Here is a 19,608-nt window from a genome sequence, read left to right on the forward strand (position 1 = left end):
TATCATATGGGGATTGTGGCAGGACAAGTGGATCTCACATGAAAAGGTTCGGTTTCCTGAGTGTGTCTCATGAGGGAATGGGAATAGGGGTGTGTGTGTGTGAGGAGGGTCACCTCAACACAGGTTACATCTCAGCAGCAATCTGACCCGGCTGTCAGTGTGCTTACTGCTCTTCTCATAACAGTCCGCACTGAGGATGGGTTAGGAGAGCTTTTCTGTATGTGAGGTGTGTCTTACAGAATTCTGACGAGTCATTTTACTTCATTACTTTTTTTCTCCCTGAGCGCACACAACAGAGCTGGAGCACTGCTTTGTGCTCCTCTTGTGTTTCTCAGCTATCAGCTGGTAATAGAGAAACCAGTGACACAAACCCAAGGAAGAGGGTTTTTTATTTCATGCAGATCCATTTACAACCTGGAAGAAAGTTTAATATTAACCATACACAAAAAAAGTGAGAAGCAGGGCAGGTGATCACCCAGGTGAAATACATCTTGGTACAAATTTACTTCCAGCTGGGAAGTTCAGGATAGGAATGTAACGTTTCCTTCTCTGTTGCTTTTTAGCACTGCTTTTGTCTGCCTGTCAGCTTAAGCAGCATTTTGGATGGCCCAAAGGAGCATTCGTTGCTATACCTGAATAATTCTGTCTATAGGTATTTTCTGTGACATGAATGACACTGAGAAGTGAAAATGAGTTTTCTCATCCCCCTCATCTCAGAGAAATTGAATATCGTGTACCAACACTTAATGGTTTTGTTTCCCATAAATGTTTTCCATCCTGGGACCTCATAGCGGCATAAGAAGTCCTGCAGTTTATAGTCACAGGAGTGCTGCAAGATTAGGGCTGAATATCTTCAATTCCTAAACGGAGGTATGGAAAAATAACTCGTGGAAGTTTGCAAAGAGCAGACGCCGAGCCAAAAGGAGTCAAAACGCTCCTTTCCTACTTTCCTCTGCAACGCAGACAAATGAGTTCCTATAACCCCACTTGGCACTGGCAGTAAGGATGCAGGCAGCACGCAGCTACGTCTTCGTTTTTATGGGTAGGGCAACTTCTAAGCTTGCTGCTGTAGGTGGCAGTGTACCGACAGGAGGATGCGTCCTGCTCCGGGCAGCGCTGGTGGAACCCTCTGAAAAAGTGTGATCGTAAACCCTGCCTGCCTTCTGGGGGAGTCCAATGGGGAGCAAGAAACTCCTCAGAGAGCTGCCTGCGAGGTCTGGAGAGCAGAGGGGTGCTCGTCAGGCACCGGTTGACTCATGGAGCCTCTGCTGCAGTTCAGTGAGCTATTGCACAGCTTTCTGTAAACATTGTTGGACTTCTGGTGGTTATAGATGATGCTGCATGCAGTGCAAGGTCATAGAATCGTTTGAGTTGGAAGGGACCCTTAAAGGCCATCTAGTCTAGCTCCCCTGCAGTGAATGGGGACACCTACAGCTCCATCAGGGTGTTCAGAGCCCCGTCCAGTCTGACCATGGATGTCTGCAGGGATGGGGCATCCACCACCTCTGGGCAACCTGTGCCAGTGCCTCACCAGTCTAATAGTAAACAAACTTCTTCCTTATATCCAATCTAAATCTCTCCTTTAGTTTAAAAGGATTTCCCCTTGTCCTGTCACAACAGACCCTGCTAAAGAGTGTGTCCCCTTCTTTCTTACAGCTCCCATTTAGGTACTGAAAGGCTGCTCTCAGGTCTCCCTGGAGCTTTCTCTTCTCCAGGCTGAGCAGTTCCAGCTCTCTCAGTCTGTGCTCAGAGGGGAGGTGTTTCATCCCTTGGATCATTTTTGTGGCCCTCCTCTGGACCTACTCCAGCTGCTCCATGTCTCTCCTGTACTGAGGACTCCACATCTGAACTCAGTACTCCAGGTGAGGTTTCAGAGCACAGAGCAGAGGGGCAGGATCACCTCCCCTGACCTGCTGGCCACATTTCTTTTGATGCAGCCTAGGTTATGGTTGGCTGGCTTTTCATTTCACATTAAGTTAGTGTGGTAAAAACCAGATGTTGAGTCTATTGGATGGTTCCTTAAAAATATCAAAGTCTTAAGGGATCACATACTTGCCTGAAAGGCTCTTGACTCCCTGTCTGTTTATGCTGGGTCCCCCTTTCCCGGCCTCCAGCTGTTCCCAACCAGGGCAGAGGAGCTGCTTTGGTTATCACCTCTGTTGGGATGTGGATTGGGACTTTGGTTTTCTACTTATAGCAGCAATTAGGAGGCTGCCCTGAGAGGCCAAGTGTCAGACGTTATTTGTAGGAGTTTGTGAAATGCAAAGGGGGAAAAAAAAAAGAGGCAGAAAAGAAATGAGGTCTCACCAGCAGGGCGAAGCTGCAGCTCCTCATAGACTTTAAAAGAAAATAGAACAGCAGCCTCGGTTTGGATGAAAATGTGGAAGGATCAGACAGGGCAACGGAGCTCAGCTGGAAGGGGCATTTTGTGTGGCTTGAAAACTGCACTCCTCCTCCTTTGTTATTCTTTCTTTCTAGTGAAGCATAAATGTTAATGCTGAAACAAGCTACTGTCATGCATGTAAGGTGTTCTGCCTTTCCTCGGGAGTTGTGCTGCTGCTCCAGTGGGAAGAATAACATGACAGCTCGACAGGCTTTGTGTCTGCTACAGCTTGTACCAATACAAAAGCAGCAAGACAGCGTGTGCATGATATCACAGCAACTGCTGCCTGTGCCGAAGATGACCGGCTGGGGGATAATTGCTGTGGCACTGGGGGATGCCTGAGGAAGCAGGGCTTCATCTGCAGCTTCTGCCTGCGAGTTTGAACTATAGAAGCCCCGGGGGCCTTCTCCATTTTAGACCCACATCCACCCTGCTGATCTTCACTACAAAGCCAGCTAGGGTGATTCAGCAGAGACGTGCTGTGTGTCTCATGAAGCGTGGATACTGTGCTTGTGGTATTTGGGAGTGATGGGCTGGTGAGGTCGGTGCTGCCGGCCCTCCACTCTCCTGGCTCCCGCAGTACAAGTTCCTCCCAGGCTGGGAGGAGGATGTGTGGGTTGGGCTGGGGACACAACAAGGTTAATGCTTTTCCTCCTCAGGCAAACACCAGTTCAAACGCTTTCTTCCCCAGGAGCCAGTGGTGTGCAGATAAATGTTCCGCTTTGTTCCTCACAGCTGAGGTTCCGGCTGTGGCCTGTCCTTCCTGAGCGGGAAGGAAGCAGAACTGAACGCTCATTGAGAAAGACGCCACGGAACTGTGAGAAGAAAATGGCCAAGGCCAGCCTGGCTCATCCCAGGTCACCCTTGGTGATATGTGCCCGGCGCTGCCACTGGGGAGTCTCTGCTCCTGCCTTTTAGTTTGTTTCCCCTTAATGCTTTTTCATTTATTTATTTATTTATTTTGTCACCAGCATTTACACAAGTGAGAGGTACCAGCCCATCCACAAGCCGAGGGGAAGGCAGGTATGGCTGGTGAACTCACAGCTGGCCTCCTGCAGGGTGGCACGGCCACCTTACTTCTCAACCTTCCAAGGCCCATCCAATCCTCTTCATATCATTACAGGATGTTTGAGGTAAGGAGCCATCTCTGAAGTCACCTTGAATAACCCCGCTGCTCAAGCAGAGACACCTAGAGGGACTCCAAGGAAGTAGGCACTGGGGGAAAGGTTTGCCTTGTCTGTGGCCCATAGGCTCCATGTGCAGCCAGACAAACTGGTGTAGGAGCCAGTTACCATCAGTGACACTCCAGTCAGCAGCCCAGTACTTGCTTGAGGGTGGAGGGACGTAAATCTACTAGAGAGTGTCCGAAGGAGAGCTGCAAGGATGGGGAAGGGCCTGAAGGGCAAAGTTGTGTGAGGAGTGGCTGAGGCCGCCGGGTTTGCTCAGTGCAGAGCAGAGGAGCTGAGAGGAGGCCTCACGGTGGCTGCAGCAGAGGGCAGCCCTGAGCTCTGCTCTGTGTGACAGCGATAGGGCCTGAGGGGACAGCATGGAGCTGTGTCAGGGGAGGGGCAGCTGGGGGTGAGGGACAGGGTCTGCCCCAGAGGGCGGTGGGCACAGCCCAGTGGCAGCGCTCAAGGAGCGTTTTCTGTGATTCTACGTTGTTCAGAAGGAGATTACACCTGACCCTGCATGGGGAGAAGCACCAGTGATGCATGATCCTCCCTGATTCAGCCTGATTAGCTGGGCGCTGGGATGCAGTCAGAAATGTTACAGACTTTTTTCCTCTCCACTTTTACACCTAGGAATAATTATAAGCAAATGTGGCTATTTTAATAATCATATTTTATTGTTTACTTAATTTTGAAAGCAATTAAGACTACAAAAAATAGCTCTAAACTGAAAAAACTGTAATATGCAATCAGAAAAATGAGGACCTGATTCTATAAACAATCATTTGTGCAAGCAAACCCAAATCCCAATATGTCCACTGGCTTCAGGACTCCAAATTCTGCTTAAAACTGTGCCAAATTCTTGGTGCAGGGGTCAACAATACTGTCCTTTGAGTTCTGGACAATGTTGTATGTACATGTATATCTACAGATATATGCATACAATGCATACTTACATATATACATTCATTTAAGCTCTAGGCAATATTCTATGTACATATATGTATGTATGTAGAAAATGCGTATATATACAATATGCACGTATACAATACATATGTATGTGTATTTGTGATACATGTGCATATGTGTGCATGTACAACATATACATGTAAGTGCTTTTGCTCTGCTGTCCACAGCAAACACAGCTTGGGGCCAAGGACCAAAACGTACAAAGCACAGGGAACCAAGGAACTAAAATCCAAACCCAAGCTTGACTTTTGCACCTGGCCGTAATCACTGTCCTTGCCTTTCACCTGCAGCTGCTTGCAGTGCCCTGGGGTGGGGACTGAAATAACCCAGAGGCAGGCACACCAAATGCAGGGAGGTGCACCTCCTCCAGGCCCAGCAGCACAGTTACTCCCCTAAGTCAGTCCCTCACAGAAGTGCTGCGCCATCTGCCATGCAGCTGCACTTCTCAATGATCATGTTGGGAAACTCAGTTGCTTCAATCTCAGTGTGGTTGCCCCTCCGGACCAGGTACATGATGGGGAGCGGGGAGCTCTCGGCCACAGCGCAGGCACGCTCCCTGCCCCCCCAGAGCTGTAGTGGGCCAGGAAGCTGCAGGCAGCCCCCCCGGCAGCTGTAAGCCTGGTATCCTGCCGGCTCGATGACCCAGTACTGTGTCCAGGAGAGCTCACGGAAGTTGATGTAGTGCTTCTGCCGGCAGCAGGTGGACTTCCCTGCCTGCACTCCATCCTTGCAGTCCCCAGGGCCCCTGTGTGCAATGGGAGAAACATTAGGAAATAGGGAAGGCTGATGGCACAGCCCTGAGCTAGGAAGCTCAGACCACGCTCAGGGTTCATTTGAAAATTCAGGCAACAAAGTGAGCGCAGTAGCTTAGGGGCAAAGCTGCATGGATGCAGGTTTCATACTCACCCGTAGTCCTCCAAGTCAAGGGTGTAGAGCACCAGCTCGGGTCTTCCCACGGCTCTGTCTCCAGCATCCTGTGAGGTGAAGCGCACGGCCTTGGCAACCTCTGCAGCATAGCTGCCCACCCTTTCCCCTTCGATCCAGACCTGCAGGACCATTGGCTCCTGCCTCTTGTTCCGCAGCCAGTAGTGCACAGCCTGTGTCACGTCAAAGTTCTTCCAGCCTGACTCTCTTATGGGAACCAGCCTGCCAGGAAGAGAGAAGCCCATCATACAAAACTCATGGTGTTTTTTTTTTTCTGCTGTGGAGTAATTTGCTTCCTGTGCATTGCCATGTGCCTTGATCACATGATAATGCTTGCTGAGCAGCTCTGGGCAAGAACCCACAGCAATTAACTATTTAAAAGAATCTTAGAACCATAGGGATTGGAAGGGACCTCTGGAGATCATCTGGTTCAATCCCACGCTAAAGCAGGCTCCCTGCAGCAGTCACACAGGAAAGCACCCAGGCATGCTTTGTGTGTCTCCAGAGAAGGAGACACCACAACCTCTCTGGACCCACAAGGCATGCGAGGCTAACAGGCACTGAAGGGTGAAATAAAAACCCTTGTGTCAAGGTATTTGTTCACACAGTGCAACATTATATGCAACGCTAGTGCTTGTGTCATCAGCCAGCTGAACTTGGCACTTCCAGTACTTAAAGGGAGCTTATAAACTGGGCAGCCTGATTCTGTGCCTGATTTAGGGTCTTGCTACCCTGCCTGCAACAGCAGGGTTGGAACTAGATAATCTCTGAGGTCCCTTCCAACCCAAGCCATTCAGTGATTCTGTGATTCTATGATTCAATAGTTGACTGTATGGTTCTATTATTATAGACACAGCCTATCCTCTGGCACAGAAATGCATCACTTCAACACATATTTGCATATTTGCAGCCTTAAACTAAGGTCTGCTCTCATCAGCTCCACACTCCCCACCACCTACCGGGAGTCGATCAGCGAGGTCCTGTTTGTGCCGTCGTGCTGTCTCTGCACCCAGTAGATGCTGACCCTGGCATTGGAGACGGGCCGATGGGGCTGCTTGGCTGGCAGGTTCACCCTGTCCAGGGGCTTCTTGAAAAGCTTCAGTTCAGCCATTGTCACTTCACTGTTTTTTGGTATCCTCCCCTCCATGTCAAAGATGAAGTTCTGGCGCATGGGGTCAGAGTAGAAGACTTCTGTCCATGATGTAGAGACAAAAAGACAGCCTGTCATTGCCATCCTCTGCATTTCATCCACAGTCATCACAGCACATTGCTTGCATGCTCCAATATGATCCTTGTGACAGAGACAGCCCCTAAACACACTTTTTCTAATGCATACTTAATATCTTGCGAATAAACTAATTCTTCTAGATCTGAAACCACAATGTGGGGACAATACGAAGAAATCTCCTATGCGTAATTCATCCTAAATAGAGCAAGCACCAAAGGGCATGCATCGCTTTGTGCCAGCGCCGTGCCTGATACCAGGAAATTGCATGAACTGCAATGACCAGGTGTTTGCCCTTGCTGCCCAGGATGCTATGTGCCTGGGTACCTGGGTTTTTCCAACACCCGCCCTTTTCCAGGGTCATGGAGTACAAGGATTTTTTCCACTCTGCTCCCCCTCAGAGCCTGACCCCAGCCCCACTCCCCGTGGCTTGCCCTGCCCCGGGTGTTACCTGCATTGCCAGGGATCCCCTGCAGGATGCTGGCCAAGCTGGGAGAGGCACGACGCTTCCCCCTGTGCCGCTTCAGCATGGAGATGTACTTGTTCTTCACATGCTCGGGGATGACCAGGTCCACCAGATCTCTCTTATGAAGCTTAGGGACTTCAGAGAGCCCCAGCTGCTTCAGCATCACTTCTTTGAACCCTTCCTGGGTGAACGCACAGGCCATGGCAACCAGACAGAGCGCGTAGAGCATCCGGGTGAAGCTCACCTCCATCCTGCCCTGTTCGTGGCTCGCAGGGAGGAACGGGGATGTCAGCGGGGCTGCAGTGCACTCGCTGGTTGCGGAGTGGGAGAGAGGTTTTATAGCCAGCCTCATCCCACTGGCACAACAAATTCCACAAGTGGGGAAGAAGCAGGGGACTTAAAAGGCTCACCCCCGCCTTGATAGACACATGCCAGTTTAACACCTCCATGTACCACCAGGCTGACATGGGGGGTTTAGGGGAGCTCCCAGATTCCTGCACTGGGAAGACCTTTCCCTGCTCTTTTAAGTCCCTGTAAACTTCTGCCTAAAAATCCCCTGAGTGAGCAGCATCATGCATCGGTGGAGTTGCTGCCTGAGGTGGCCAATATCTATCAGGAGAATAAAACTCCAGCAGAATGTCTGCCTTTATGGTGGGCATTACAAAATAACTTAAAATTCTGGGGGGGAGGGCAGGTCCCACTAAGATCTCTGAATAGATGATCTAGCATTGAAGCAAGGTAGTTGGATGGGTTATGGCCTTTTACATTGCCTATGGATCACAGGGAGGTAGGTGGAAGAGGTACAGTCCTGGCATTTTAGATATGCGCTCAATAATGCCTGTGCTTAAGGGAAGATGGCTTTACCTTCAGGTAGATAATCTCTCAGTGAACAGAAGAAACCACTCTTCTTCTCCACAACCCCCCAAAAAATTGTTGGTGTTCTGAACAGTGCCAAAAAGCAAAAGAAATCTGGCTCTGGAGAGCAAAGGTGAAGGGAGGCTGGGTGCAGGAGGCTGCTGTTTGCCTTGAAGTAATCTTAAAACCTGACGTTCCTTGGCTCCCTTGGCCTTTGCTGACATGTTTTTAAAACCAGTAACAGGAGAAGATAATTGAAAAAGTCAAACTTGAACAATTAAATTCTTGAGGAGTTCGGCATTTGGGGCAAGTTCCCATCCTTCTCCAGCAGGAACAAGCACAGGATGTCTGGAACATAAGTACAAAATACTTTCATCAACATCAACAGATCTTTGGACTTCTGTCTCTGTAAATGAGGAAGAAGCAGACCATTTTTACCCAGTGTATGGGCTGAGTGATGTGTCCTGAGAAAAGTGTGGCTGCAGGACCCGAAGTATTGAGCTCTTACAAAAGCTCCCGGTGTAGATCAGCTCCCACTGGAGGCAGTGTGAGTTGAGGCAGCCTTCCTGGGCAAGGAGGAGGGCAAAGGTTCTGAGAGAGCCTGACTGAGCACCTGTGGTACTGCCTGTTCTGCCTGTTGAGCCTTTTGCAGAAAGTATCCTGTAAACATTTACCTGTCCATTTCATCTTTACTCAAGTGATTGCTCCTGCTCTATAGCGAGGGCTGCTCAAATAAACCTGCATGCAAGAGATGATAATGCCTGAGGACAGCACTGTACCCAGCACTTCTGGATCCAAGGTGTGACTTCTCCTGCGGCTGATATCGGAACTACCAGGATGAAATCTCTCCCTTGTCTTATGTGTATTGGATGGTGATTTATGGACTTCACACATAAAAAAATTATTGAGCAAATGCAGTGGAAGTTCAGCTAAGAAGAAAACAGAGGATGTGGATTGTAGGCTTTTCACAGGAGGGTGATTAGCTGGTCCAATTGGTGGAGCTGCCATTCTCCTTTTGTCACACAAACAAGAAAAGGTCAGGAATTTTATAGTAGCTCTTTTTGGGTAATGTGTATTAGAGCCTCCATGGTGCATTCAGGGCGTCAAGCAGAGGATTTATGGGGGGCTGCAGGGCATCATGTCTGAGGAACTTACAGTTTTAATGAAAGCCTGGATGCAGTGAAGAGAGAACCTCCACATTTAAGCTTTTAGCTAGTTTCAAACAGATCTCTAAGATACTTACTGGGCATATCTATGCAATGATTTTTGGTAAATCAATCTAACGAGTTAAAAGAGAAAGTGTGAAAGGGTTAGCCAAATTACATGGCTATTATCCTGTGAAACAGGAATGGTTCAAACACATTTGCAGTGCATCAGTGAGGATCTGATTTTCCAAGAACTGAATTCTCACGAACATAGTTCTGCTATATTACAGTTGGGCCCATACTAGAATGGCTTTTGCTTGAGTGATGTGAAAGGCCATAGTTTTTATCTGCTCCAAGAGACATCCTAATTTGTTCAGCAGACTTTCCATAGGGAGACTGGAACACATCTCTGTCCTGACTTTGGTCTGTTTTATTTTTTTTTTTTAACCAAATCAGTGTCCTTTGGGGTCTAGAAGTGTGGTAAAAAAGAATAATGCTGAGATACAGGTGTGAACTTGCCATGTTAAAGAAGAATACAAGCAGAGGTTCTGTTTATGAGTCTTTTTTCAATCTCAAGTCCCTTTGTGCATGCATGGCTGTGGGACAGCAATGCACTCCCTGCCAGGGAGGCAGCCTTGGGATTTGTTGTTGCCTTTATGCAGAGAGAGAAGGGCAGGGAAAGCCTCACTCTCCTCCTTGAAGTGTCTGGGCAGCACTGGGTGGAAGTGGTTTGGTTCTTGGTGAGATGATTGCACAGGGTCTGCTCAATGATGCTAAACTGGCTGTATCCAAAATACCTTACAGGTCATGTCCTGTTGGGTTCCCTCATGCAAATGCTGGTGGTGAATGGCATTCCCTTATGCCAGGAGTGCATTTACCGCACAAAGTATCCAGTATAGTAAAAACTCCACTTAATTTGGGAGAGAGATTGCAAACCTGGTCTGATCTTGAGCTCAGGTACATAATTTCCATTACTGTGGTGCTACCCAACTTAGTTCCCATTGACTTGCAACACATCTTCCTTAAGTAGGCTCCTGCATTTACTAATGGGCTTGTCCTGGTCAAACAGCCCTGACAAAGACAAAGTCCCACCATGTTCTTGGTCAGCTGATGTCAGCTGGCTTGCTCACAGGGTATGTGTTGGCAGCATTTGCAAAGTGCCAGTGTTCTGGCAGAAAAGAGCTCTCTGAGATATTTTTTTCCTACAGAAAAGCAAACACAACTGTTTAAATACAACTTTTTCTGTCCTTCCAGCAGCCTCCTCCCTGCTGTCCTCATTTGTGCTTTATTTGTAGCTGGGGCAGGACTATGTGCTACCACTATTTTGTAGGAACACCACATACTTTTTCTAATAAATGTATATGCTCTTTCTGAATGTTCTTTCTTCCTTTGCTGTGAAAAAGAGAATGCCAGTCACTTTTTCCCCACTCAAAGAGAGCAGAATGCTGTATTCCAGAGGCTGTACTTTATTAGCAGGAGAAGCTGCAAAGGCAGAAAGATTATGAACTACATGTTAACGAAAGCTGAATAATTCATGCTGCTAACTGTGCTGGAAGATGCTTTTCCTCTGCAGGCTGAACATGGAGATGAAAGGCCAAGAAGTGGGAAAACTAAATCTAACCTCTTCTGTTACACGTGGTGAGCTGACATGCAAAATAGCAATGTGTTGGTTTAGTGCAAAAGGAAAAAGAAAAGGAAAAGGAAAAAGAAAAAAAGAAAAAGGAAAAGGAAAAGGAAAAGGAAAGGGAAAAATAAAAGGAAAAGGAAAAAGAAAAAGAATGTTTCTTGCATAGAAAATCACAAAAAGAAGAAACAGTGTGAGATAAAAGACAAAATTAGGCCATAGTTTGGGCAGAGAGCACAAGATAGAACCGATAAATACTTTAGACTTCACTAATTCGATACATCTGATAAACAGTGGAGTAATTGCCCAAAGCTTTCCACTAGACCTCACAGAAATATTTAACACTAACGTGGATGGTGCCTTAGCAAATACGTTGGCAGAAGTTGTTTTCCATCTGTAACATCTGCTGCTGTGGTGACGCTGGGGCTGTTGCATGTCAGCAGGTTTTACACTAGATGGGTTCCATTTCAAAATAATCACTTGCACGTGGCTTTTGTCCTCGAAGCTAACAGCACATTATCTCTGTTATGGAAAGGCTGATGAAGTGGAATTCAGAATGTGTCCAGCAGTACCTCCACAGCTGCTGTCTGGCCCTGGGTGAGCCACTGGGCGTTTTGGTGGGGTCAGGAGAGTCAACATTTAAAACCAATTTAAAAATAATGATAGAGATCAGATCATAGACCTTCATCTGGATGCTTAACATCCATTCTGTTAAAACAGAAAGAGCCAGGCTGACTTGGCTGCAAACTTTGCATCGTACAGTGCTATTTCTTTCTCTTCAGAAAGTTCTGCCAACTCTTCTGAGCGTGGACATAAAGGGCTACAGAGTATTCCCAATGCATTTTAAAAGATTTTATCTCTGTTAAAAGACTTCAAGTGGTTAATAGTAACTCATTTTTCAAACCTACCGAGCTCTTTGCTCTTTATGCTGATTTCTTATTTACGCTGTTCATTCCATTCCCTTTCTGTCCAGATCGTGGAGAGCTTTGAGAGTCCCATAACAAGCAATACTACAATAGCCCCTGATTTTCTTTTGCCTCCAAACAGTGCTGCAGTGCTAAGAAAGGGGTGTGTGGGTCAGGTGCCTTTTTCAAGCAGTTACTACAAGGCTGTTTGCATTTAAATATTTATATTATTGTTAGAGTGTTTTTTAAACCATTCTTGTATGTTGTTTCTTTTTAATGAAAAAGATTTCGGTAGGAAAGAATGAGAGCAAATACAGTTCTTTGTGTATTTGACTCCAAAGCAGAACACAAAGGAGTATTTTTCTTCATGGCAGAGGCTAAATTATGTAATTTCCTGCCATGTAGCCATATCTGTGCAAACAAAGGGTATAAAGTCTTGGATTTAACACAGCCCTTGTAAAGAGCAAAATAAAGCGGCGTGGTCTAACTAGCCTTAATCCTTTTAGCATTCATACTGCAGGGCTCTGCGAGATGCATTGGATTCATTTGATTTTAAAAGGGAATCTAGCCACACTTGGCCAGGCCACTTAAAGCGTGAAACGTGAACTTCAGGTTTTTGGTTTTTCCTTATTTAACCATTTGCTTATTTAAATGCATTAACACAGGAAAGGCCAACTTTTGCACATAGCAACCACATACATTTCTAAACCTTAATCTTGTGCTCAACACAAGATTCTGCAGAAAATGCCATGTATTTGAGGACGATAACTATAAGCTTTCCAGGCTGAAGAATGCAGTGAATATATAGTGACTTAAATTTGGTGCATTTCTGCAGCATGACTGCTAGCTGCAGCAGTCACCAGCACAGAACCCAGAGTCGTTTAGCAAATCATACACCTGCAAAAGGTTTTCAAAGGCACAAAAAGGAAATTAAAGCTCAACTTTCATTGATTTGAAGGAAATTAGTCCCTCTTTTTTTTGCTTGGACTCTAAAATAGGAATATTTTACCCCTCTGACAACAAAACTAAATATCCATTACTGCAAGCAGAGCGGAGATGTAAATAACCTGGAATTCTTTTGAAATACTTACTCAGTTTGACCAGATCTGTTAGAACACTCCAACGGCAGACTACAGGAAAATGACGTTTTCAATAAAGCCCAGGTTCTGCAAGGCCAGTGCAGGAGATGTAAAAATCACACTGTGCAACAGAGTTGGAAATTTGTCTCCCCAAACGCTTTGGAGAGTGCACCACTTGGCTCACTCTCAGCTTAATTCTATCTTCCCAGGCTGGAAAGCTTTTATATATGCTAACTTAAATACTCAAAGGCTCAGATGCATGGTGGAATGTGGAAATATGCTATTGCCTGGGCTTGTCTTGAAACTGGTACACAAACCACAGCAACTGCAAAGCACAGTTGTCTTGTTTCCTAGGAAAAGTGGATAGGAACTGGTTTCTTGACATGAATTCACATCCTCTGAGAAATACTCACACTGTGATAATTTGATAAATAAATTTGTGGTCTTATACTGACATACAAAACCCTTCCTAATCATCACAGGAACTACAGCACACAAGAACTACGATCAAGCTGCCTCGCTCTTCTACAGAGCGGTCTGTTATCTTGGGCCTTAGACTACAGGTCTATTCTCCTTGGGGCTCTGAGCAGCAGTACCAGCTTGCACTGACCCTCTCAGCTATTTGCGTACACCTACGTGTGGGGCAGCGCCAGGAACTGATCCAGAAAGTGCAAAATGAAAGGCTCTGTGAAAGCAGGAATAGCCTGCCCCAGTGCTGCAATGGGATACAGACCTTCCTCCTGCCCTGGAGCCTGTCTCACTCTGGAATCTACTTGTAACTGCCTGGATTAATTCTCATCCCTCACCTCACTATAATCTGATATATAATCTGCACATATAAGCACATACTTTACTGAAGCTGTTCAGAATATATGAAGAGGAAAGGAGAATGGAAGTGATCCAGGTTTTCCTCCAAGTTCTGTCCCTGAGTCAGTATAATGACCTTGAGCAAAATGCTTTGGCCAATATTTTCAAGTCCCCATTTAGACACCAAAATAAATAACCTGATTTTCAAAGGTACCAGCCAACCACAGCTTCTATCAACAAAACTCTAATCACCAGTAGACTTAAGTTCTGTACATAAACTATATTAGTTAAGTGAACAATATAGCTCTTGCCATCTGCTACTGTGTATTTACAGGGTAGAAAATTCTCCAGTGGTCCATAGATCAGCAGTGTATTTAAGATCAGCTTTCAGCGAAGACATGGCTTTCTGTTTTTACAGAGCTCAGACACACACTCATGAAGCAATGTTATACATGTCTTGTTTCCATAGCTGGAATGGGTGTGAAGGAATACCTTTATACCCTTTGCGTACATTTGAAAGGAGAAAAACAGAAAAACATAATAATAATAATAAAGATTAGGGGAAATAAAATCATCACAAAAAAAGGAGCTGTAAGAAAGGATGAATGCGGAGGCTGCACCCCCCCACCTCCCAGCCAAGCCCTGCTCAAGCCAGGCCCAGGCTGCAGGACCTTTCTATATGGATGTAGCCCTAGTGCCCTTGCTCATGGTTGTTTGTCACCGCAACAGCTTCACGGCTTCCTGCTTAAGACACTTGGCATCCTGTCACCAATTGGCTCTGCACACTTGCACCTGACCCCCTGCATGGGCTCACCATGATCATCCTGCTGCCAATAGTGCCCCCCATGCTCAAACACCGTGGCATGGATGTGCAAAGGAGCTGAGCCGCTGCTGCAGTGCCAAGTTTGATGGGGTCCTTCCGAGCTCTTTGCAAAACCAAGCCCTTAAATTAACAGATCAGGCCTAACAGCTGAGTCACACAAATCTACAGAGATAACTGTTGGTGCAAACTCCCAGGCAGGACAAAGATGCTGTGAAGTGTAACTCTCAGTTCAGCTGTTCAGCTTGGCTTTGAGTTAGCAAATGAAATTAAAGCTCTTTGAAATTCTCACAGGCTGTATTTGGATTTTTTTTTCGTATTTAAATCCAGGAGTTGGAAGGGGAAATTTCTGCCCAAGGAAAATAAAGATCACTCATTTTAAAAGTCCTTTCAAAAATTATTTAATCTAGATTTTCACTTAAATATATTATTATTTTGAAAACATACTTATTTAAAACATAACTATCTATATTAAGACTGAAGCTTTTGAGAACTTGAAAATATGGTAAAGGACATTTCTAAATGGCCAAGCAGTGTGCTTGATGCTGACTTTCAGGGCAAACCAGGCCAGTGGGCCAGGCAGGGCCGGGATGAGGGCCTTGAAGCCCAGTTCCTCGGGATGAAAGCCAGGGACTGCAGATACAGAGTGGATGAAGCAGATGGACCAGTTTGATGACCAGCTTGCTCAAAGTTGTCAAACTGAGTAGTGTTTAAAAAATAAAAAAATAAAGGAAAATGTTCTTCTTCACATCTATTCTCATTAAAAAAAAAGAATTTAAGAGGTTGGTTGACAAGACAGTCCATTTAAGCCCATCTTGGTGATACAGGTCTCAGCCCTCCAATATTTAAAGGTGTTACATCTCCCGGAGCACTGTTTGGCTACTATGTAAGCAACTGCCCAGCTTTCTGCTCAAGGAAAAGAATGCTAATGTCTGCCCGGGTCTCATCCCAGTGCTGTTGCAACAGGAGTTGCTTCGTGTGGTCAGGACAGCTGCTGAGCTCAGAGGCAAGAACACTAGACCACATTGCAAAAGCTAACATACATTGTGTCCAGGAAAAGCAAGGCACTAGGATCCATAAATGGTTTGTAGTATTATACTGGGGATAAATACACCTGCCTTCTGTTTCACCTAAATCAAACACTGGGCCAGGTGCAGTCCTCTTCAGTGGAAAAGACCAGGTTGTGACAGATGGTTTCTCCATTCTCCTCTCTCTTGGAGCCACCTTAATTATAGGTAATGCTACACTACCCATGCATTAAATCCCTTCAGACAAATTAACAGGGTCAATGCATGGATAGGCATTAACATAATATGTATAGGCAGAAAACAATGACGTCATCCATATTTCATGTCTCCTCATCCTATTTTTATACCAAAATGTGTCACATCAACAGTAGTTTCATTTCCACGTGCTAGTAATAAACCTAGATTTCCTACATATCAGCAAAAGATTATCCATAGCTGCACCTATCCACAAAACAAAGGTTTGAAATCTCATGCTGCACTCAGGTGAGTGATGGGGAATTCCATGTATTGTCCATGGGCAAGTCATAGGTGTGTCTTGGTCCAGACAGGGCTACAGCAAGCTTTGGCAGATGGCATGGCTGGGTCTGGCAGTGCTCCCAGCTAAGGTATCATTACAGAAGTCCAGGAACACACCCAGAGACTCCTGCTTACACATGATTAGGATGATAAAAAACAATGAGCTCAATGCACAGAACAGGGACAATACTTCACTGTTTAATAAATCCATTTTTAATGAAAAAAACCCCACATCGTAATCGGAATACATTTACCCCTGTACATTTCTCATGTACTTTTCAGTATTGCTGCTTCAGACTGCAGTTACTTGTATATTTCAATATAATTCCAACTTTCATGCAAATATAACGTGAAAAATAACTCGATCATGAGAAAAATGAATATGTTCAACCATCCACACCAACACCACACTTACCATTTCCTATCTGACAAAAAATGTGAAAGAAAAACAGGGCACATTTCTACCATACATTGCTAGATATGTCTAGTTAAATATTTTGTATAATAGTGAATTCTACTTATTAGTAGAAATACATTCAACTCTTAACACAAGTCTATCTTTACCTAGAAAATCAACATTATCTTTGAAAGAGAAGCAGCACCAAAAAAAGAATTAAAAAGAGAAGAGAGAGATCAAGTATAAGTAAGTTTGTTAACTTAAATTTGCTTATTTGTATTATGATTAGAGTTCATTTAAATCCATCTCTCCGTCCAGATTTTTCTGCTTTTACTGTGCACATATAAATGCTCAGGGTTTCAGAGGAAGACTCCATAACGCCCAACCTAAATCCTTTGGTATATTGAGGCTTGTAAACAGATTGTAAGATGAAAGCAAAGATTAAAAGGTAGCAACGAGCTGCAAGGCTAGAAACCTGAATTAAATCCATTAAGACTGATTTGAATAAGCAAATAGGTAAGGAACAGCAAGCTGGGCTGATGGGTTTCTTCAGAGAGAGCAGAATTTGTAACCCTGTGAAGAGCTGCCACGCATGGTAAAGCATCAGGCCACCTCATACTCATGGCCCAGAGACTACTGATGTCCTGTTGAAAGTTCACCCATCAAGGGAAGCCCTGCTGAGATAAATCGAACGGAAAGTGACAGCTCTGCTCTTCAGCCATAAGGACGTTTAACGAAATACCTTTGTCTTACTCATGCAAGGCAGGAGTCCCACGAGTAAGCGTAAATACCCTGCACACTTGTTCAACTCAGTGCTAAGGAGCTGTGAAGTGGTTATGGAGGGTGGGAAATACAACAAAGATGGAAGAATTTTAAATTCTGAGGACCTGCTCCCTAGGTCCTGAGGCTGGACTTCCATCTGCTCTAGCAGTGTAATTAAATGTTTGCTAACTAATGACAGTATGTGGCTTTTGTCACCAAGAGAACAGACAGTGGTAAACAAATCCCTATTTACAAGAGGGAGGGAGGAGGGAAATGTGACTCTGCTGCTGAAATTAGAGATAAACAAAATCGCACCACTTAGCTAAAGAGCCTGTCTAGACAGAGGAGAAGGAAAAAACAAATTACAGAAGCTTGGTGCTACTCTTCTGAGAAAGAGAAATGATTTTGCAGCTGGGCAAAAGTCTTCAGAACAAAGAATGTCAAGATTATGATGTCAAGTCCACTGAACATCACCTATTTTATACTGCAGAATAAGGCAGCCCAGCCATAGCAAGATCTCCATAACTCTGAAAACAAAAATGACAAAAATCTAAAGTACAAACAGCTAAGGAAAACAGTGAGAAAACCAACCAAGTGAACTTTGGTTCTAAAAATATAAGAGCTGTAGTAAGTGTAGGAAATAAGATTTACTTTCAAAGAGAAGTATTGTACTTTGAACTCCTGATTCTAAATAGTCTGTCCATGTGAAGATCTATTTCAGAAAAAGCCAGAACAGAATAATTACTCCATAACACATCAAACTTTCCCATCACCTTAGCCCGAAGTAGAAAAGAGTGTGCTTTTAAGTTGAAAGCTTTAGAACATTCAACAATAATGGAATTTCTTTATTCCAGCAGTGAATCTGAGCTCTTTAAGCTCCCCTTTACAGTGAGGATTTTTGTTTCATTTTCTATCTAATGTAAATGTTTATGGCCAATTTAGAGTCCCAGATTATGTACTATGCAGCTGCTAGGAGAATTATGAAATAATTCTAACTTGAGATTTCTCTTTGTTGTTGTGTATAACTGGGACTTTTTCCCTTTTTGCCAGATGGAGTGGGAGAAGGCACACAGCACATGTACAGCCACAAGCTGCGGACATGCATGCAGACACCAAAGAAATGCAGTTGGAACACGTACACACGGAGAGGAAGGAGTGGGATTGCCAGCGGGAGGAGCTGCTGTCTTTTAAGCAGCTCCAGTGTTAATTTATTTAAAACATAAAAATCAGTGGATGACTGAGTGTTGGCCGGAGATTTTTAATAGTGTAAAATGAGAATGAACCTTCCAATGCCCTGACGGTTTGGACTGTTTTTAGGGTAGATCACCAATTGTGAAACCACTACTGCTTCATCCATGAGAGTGGAAGCTGCATGCAAATAGTTTACAGCAAGCAGTTTCTCTGCATCCCTCTGAACCATTAATTTTCTTCATAACCTTCTCCTTCCACAGGTACCTGCTGCCCATCAAAGTCAGTCATGTCAGCTGAGGGTGCAGGATGCAGAAATGGGAGACAATGAAGGTGGCAGTGCCAGATATCAAATGACTGTTAGGAGAACACAGAAATAAAGGGTAGGGAAGCAGTGGACAGCAAGGCCTTGTCACACTCTGTTTTGGTCTGTTGGCTGGAAGCAATTAACTTCTGTGAAGGATAGGATGTCTTTTTTGATGGCTGGGAATCAGTCTTATCCCAGACCTGTCAAAGACACATTCACTTAAACTCCCTAGGTCTCGTTTTTTTTTGTTTTTGTTTTTGTTTTTTTTGTTTGTTTTTTTGTTTTCTATTTACACGATTTGAATGCTATTTCTGTCATTATAGGTGCATGGAGACAAGAGATTTTGAATATTTCATGGGACATTCATCTTACTACTATTATTGAGCTTTTTTCAGAGCTGTTTGTCCCAGCATACGGACTGCTCCACTGGCACCTGTGTGCTTGCGCCCAGGATCAGCCTGGGAGCTGGGAAATGCAGTGACCCTGAAGAGAGTCTTCAGCAGATTGCTGTCTTTAGGAAGCAGCATAAATTTTTCATAGATAAGTAGTGAAAGCCTAAAATAACTGCTGTGAGCCACTATTGGAATACCACCCATTGGTGTTAGATAAGAGGAAGACTTGGCTTCTGATGTATTAAAGGCAATTCTGTCAGACCCCGGCCTCCACCTGAAAGCCTTTAGCTGACCCTGCTGTCTGGGAAGAAACCCTGAGCCAAGCAAGTCCTGTGCTAAAATGAAGCCTCGCTGAGTGAAAGCGGGTGACTTTATCTCCCAATTGTCATGTGATACTTTTGGCAGCGTTACAGAAGAAAGAGATCATGAAAGCAAGAGCAGCTTCCCCTCATGATTTTCCTGTATCGTTCCTTCTCTGAAGGCAGCGCTTCAGGCTCTGCAAAACACGAATAAGGAGGCGGCCGCAGTCGGGAAGCAAAGCCCGCCCGCCGCGCTGCTCCGCCAGGGAACGCGGGGACCAACGGCTGCCGCCGCTTCCCGCCCCGCCCGTTGCCTCACGGCGGCCACCAGCCTGGGCGCGGGGCGGC

General features: G+C 45.2%; 1 protein-coding gene and 1 long non-coding RNA gene across 3 annotated transcripts; one reads left to right on the forward strand and one right to left on the reverse strand.

Moving 5' to 3' along the window:
• Positions 1 to 1,801: 1,801 nt before the first annotated feature.
• On the forward strand, positions 1,802 to 5,312 carry LOC121110400. Its single transcript, XR_006938961.1, has 2 exons — positions 1,802 to 1,862; positions 2,479 to 5,312. It is a non-coding gene; the product is annotated as an uncharacterized LOC121110400 (long non-coding RNA).
• Positions 4,205 to 19,516, reverse strand: LEFTY1 (left-right determination factor 1). Of its 2 annotated transcripts, XM_015283617.4 has the most exons (5): positions 12,757 to 19,516; positions 7,122 to 8,339; positions 6,405 to 6,636; positions 5,428 to 5,667; positions 4,209 to 5,266 (listed from the first exon to the last, which is right to left on the reverse strand). In XM_015283617.4, exons 2-5 carry the CDS (start codon positions 7,486 to 7,488, stop codon positions 4,927 to 4,929), a joined length of 1,179 nt encoding a protein of 392 aa, XP_015139103.2. In that variant the 5' UTR covers positions 7,489 to 8,339; positions 12,757 to 19,516; the 3' UTR covers positions 4,209 to 4,926. The 2 variants fall into 2 exon arrangements, with proteins under 2 accessions (NP_990095.3, XP_015139103.2); NM_204764.3 differs by lacking the exon at positions 12,757 to 19,516 and having other exon boundaries at positions 4,205 to 5,266; positions 7,122 to 7,441.
• Between the last annotated feature and the right edge of the window lie 92 nt (positions 19,517 to 19,608).

The sequence above is a fragment of the Gallus gallus genome, chromosome 3 (assembly GCF_016699485.2).
Source record: "Gallus gallus isolate bGalGal1 chromosome 3, bGalGal1.mat.broiler.GRCg7b, whole genome shotgun sequence".
NCBI classification, from domain to species: domain Eukaryota; kingdom Metazoa; phylum Chordata; class Aves; order Galliformes; family Phasianidae; genus Gallus; species Gallus gallus.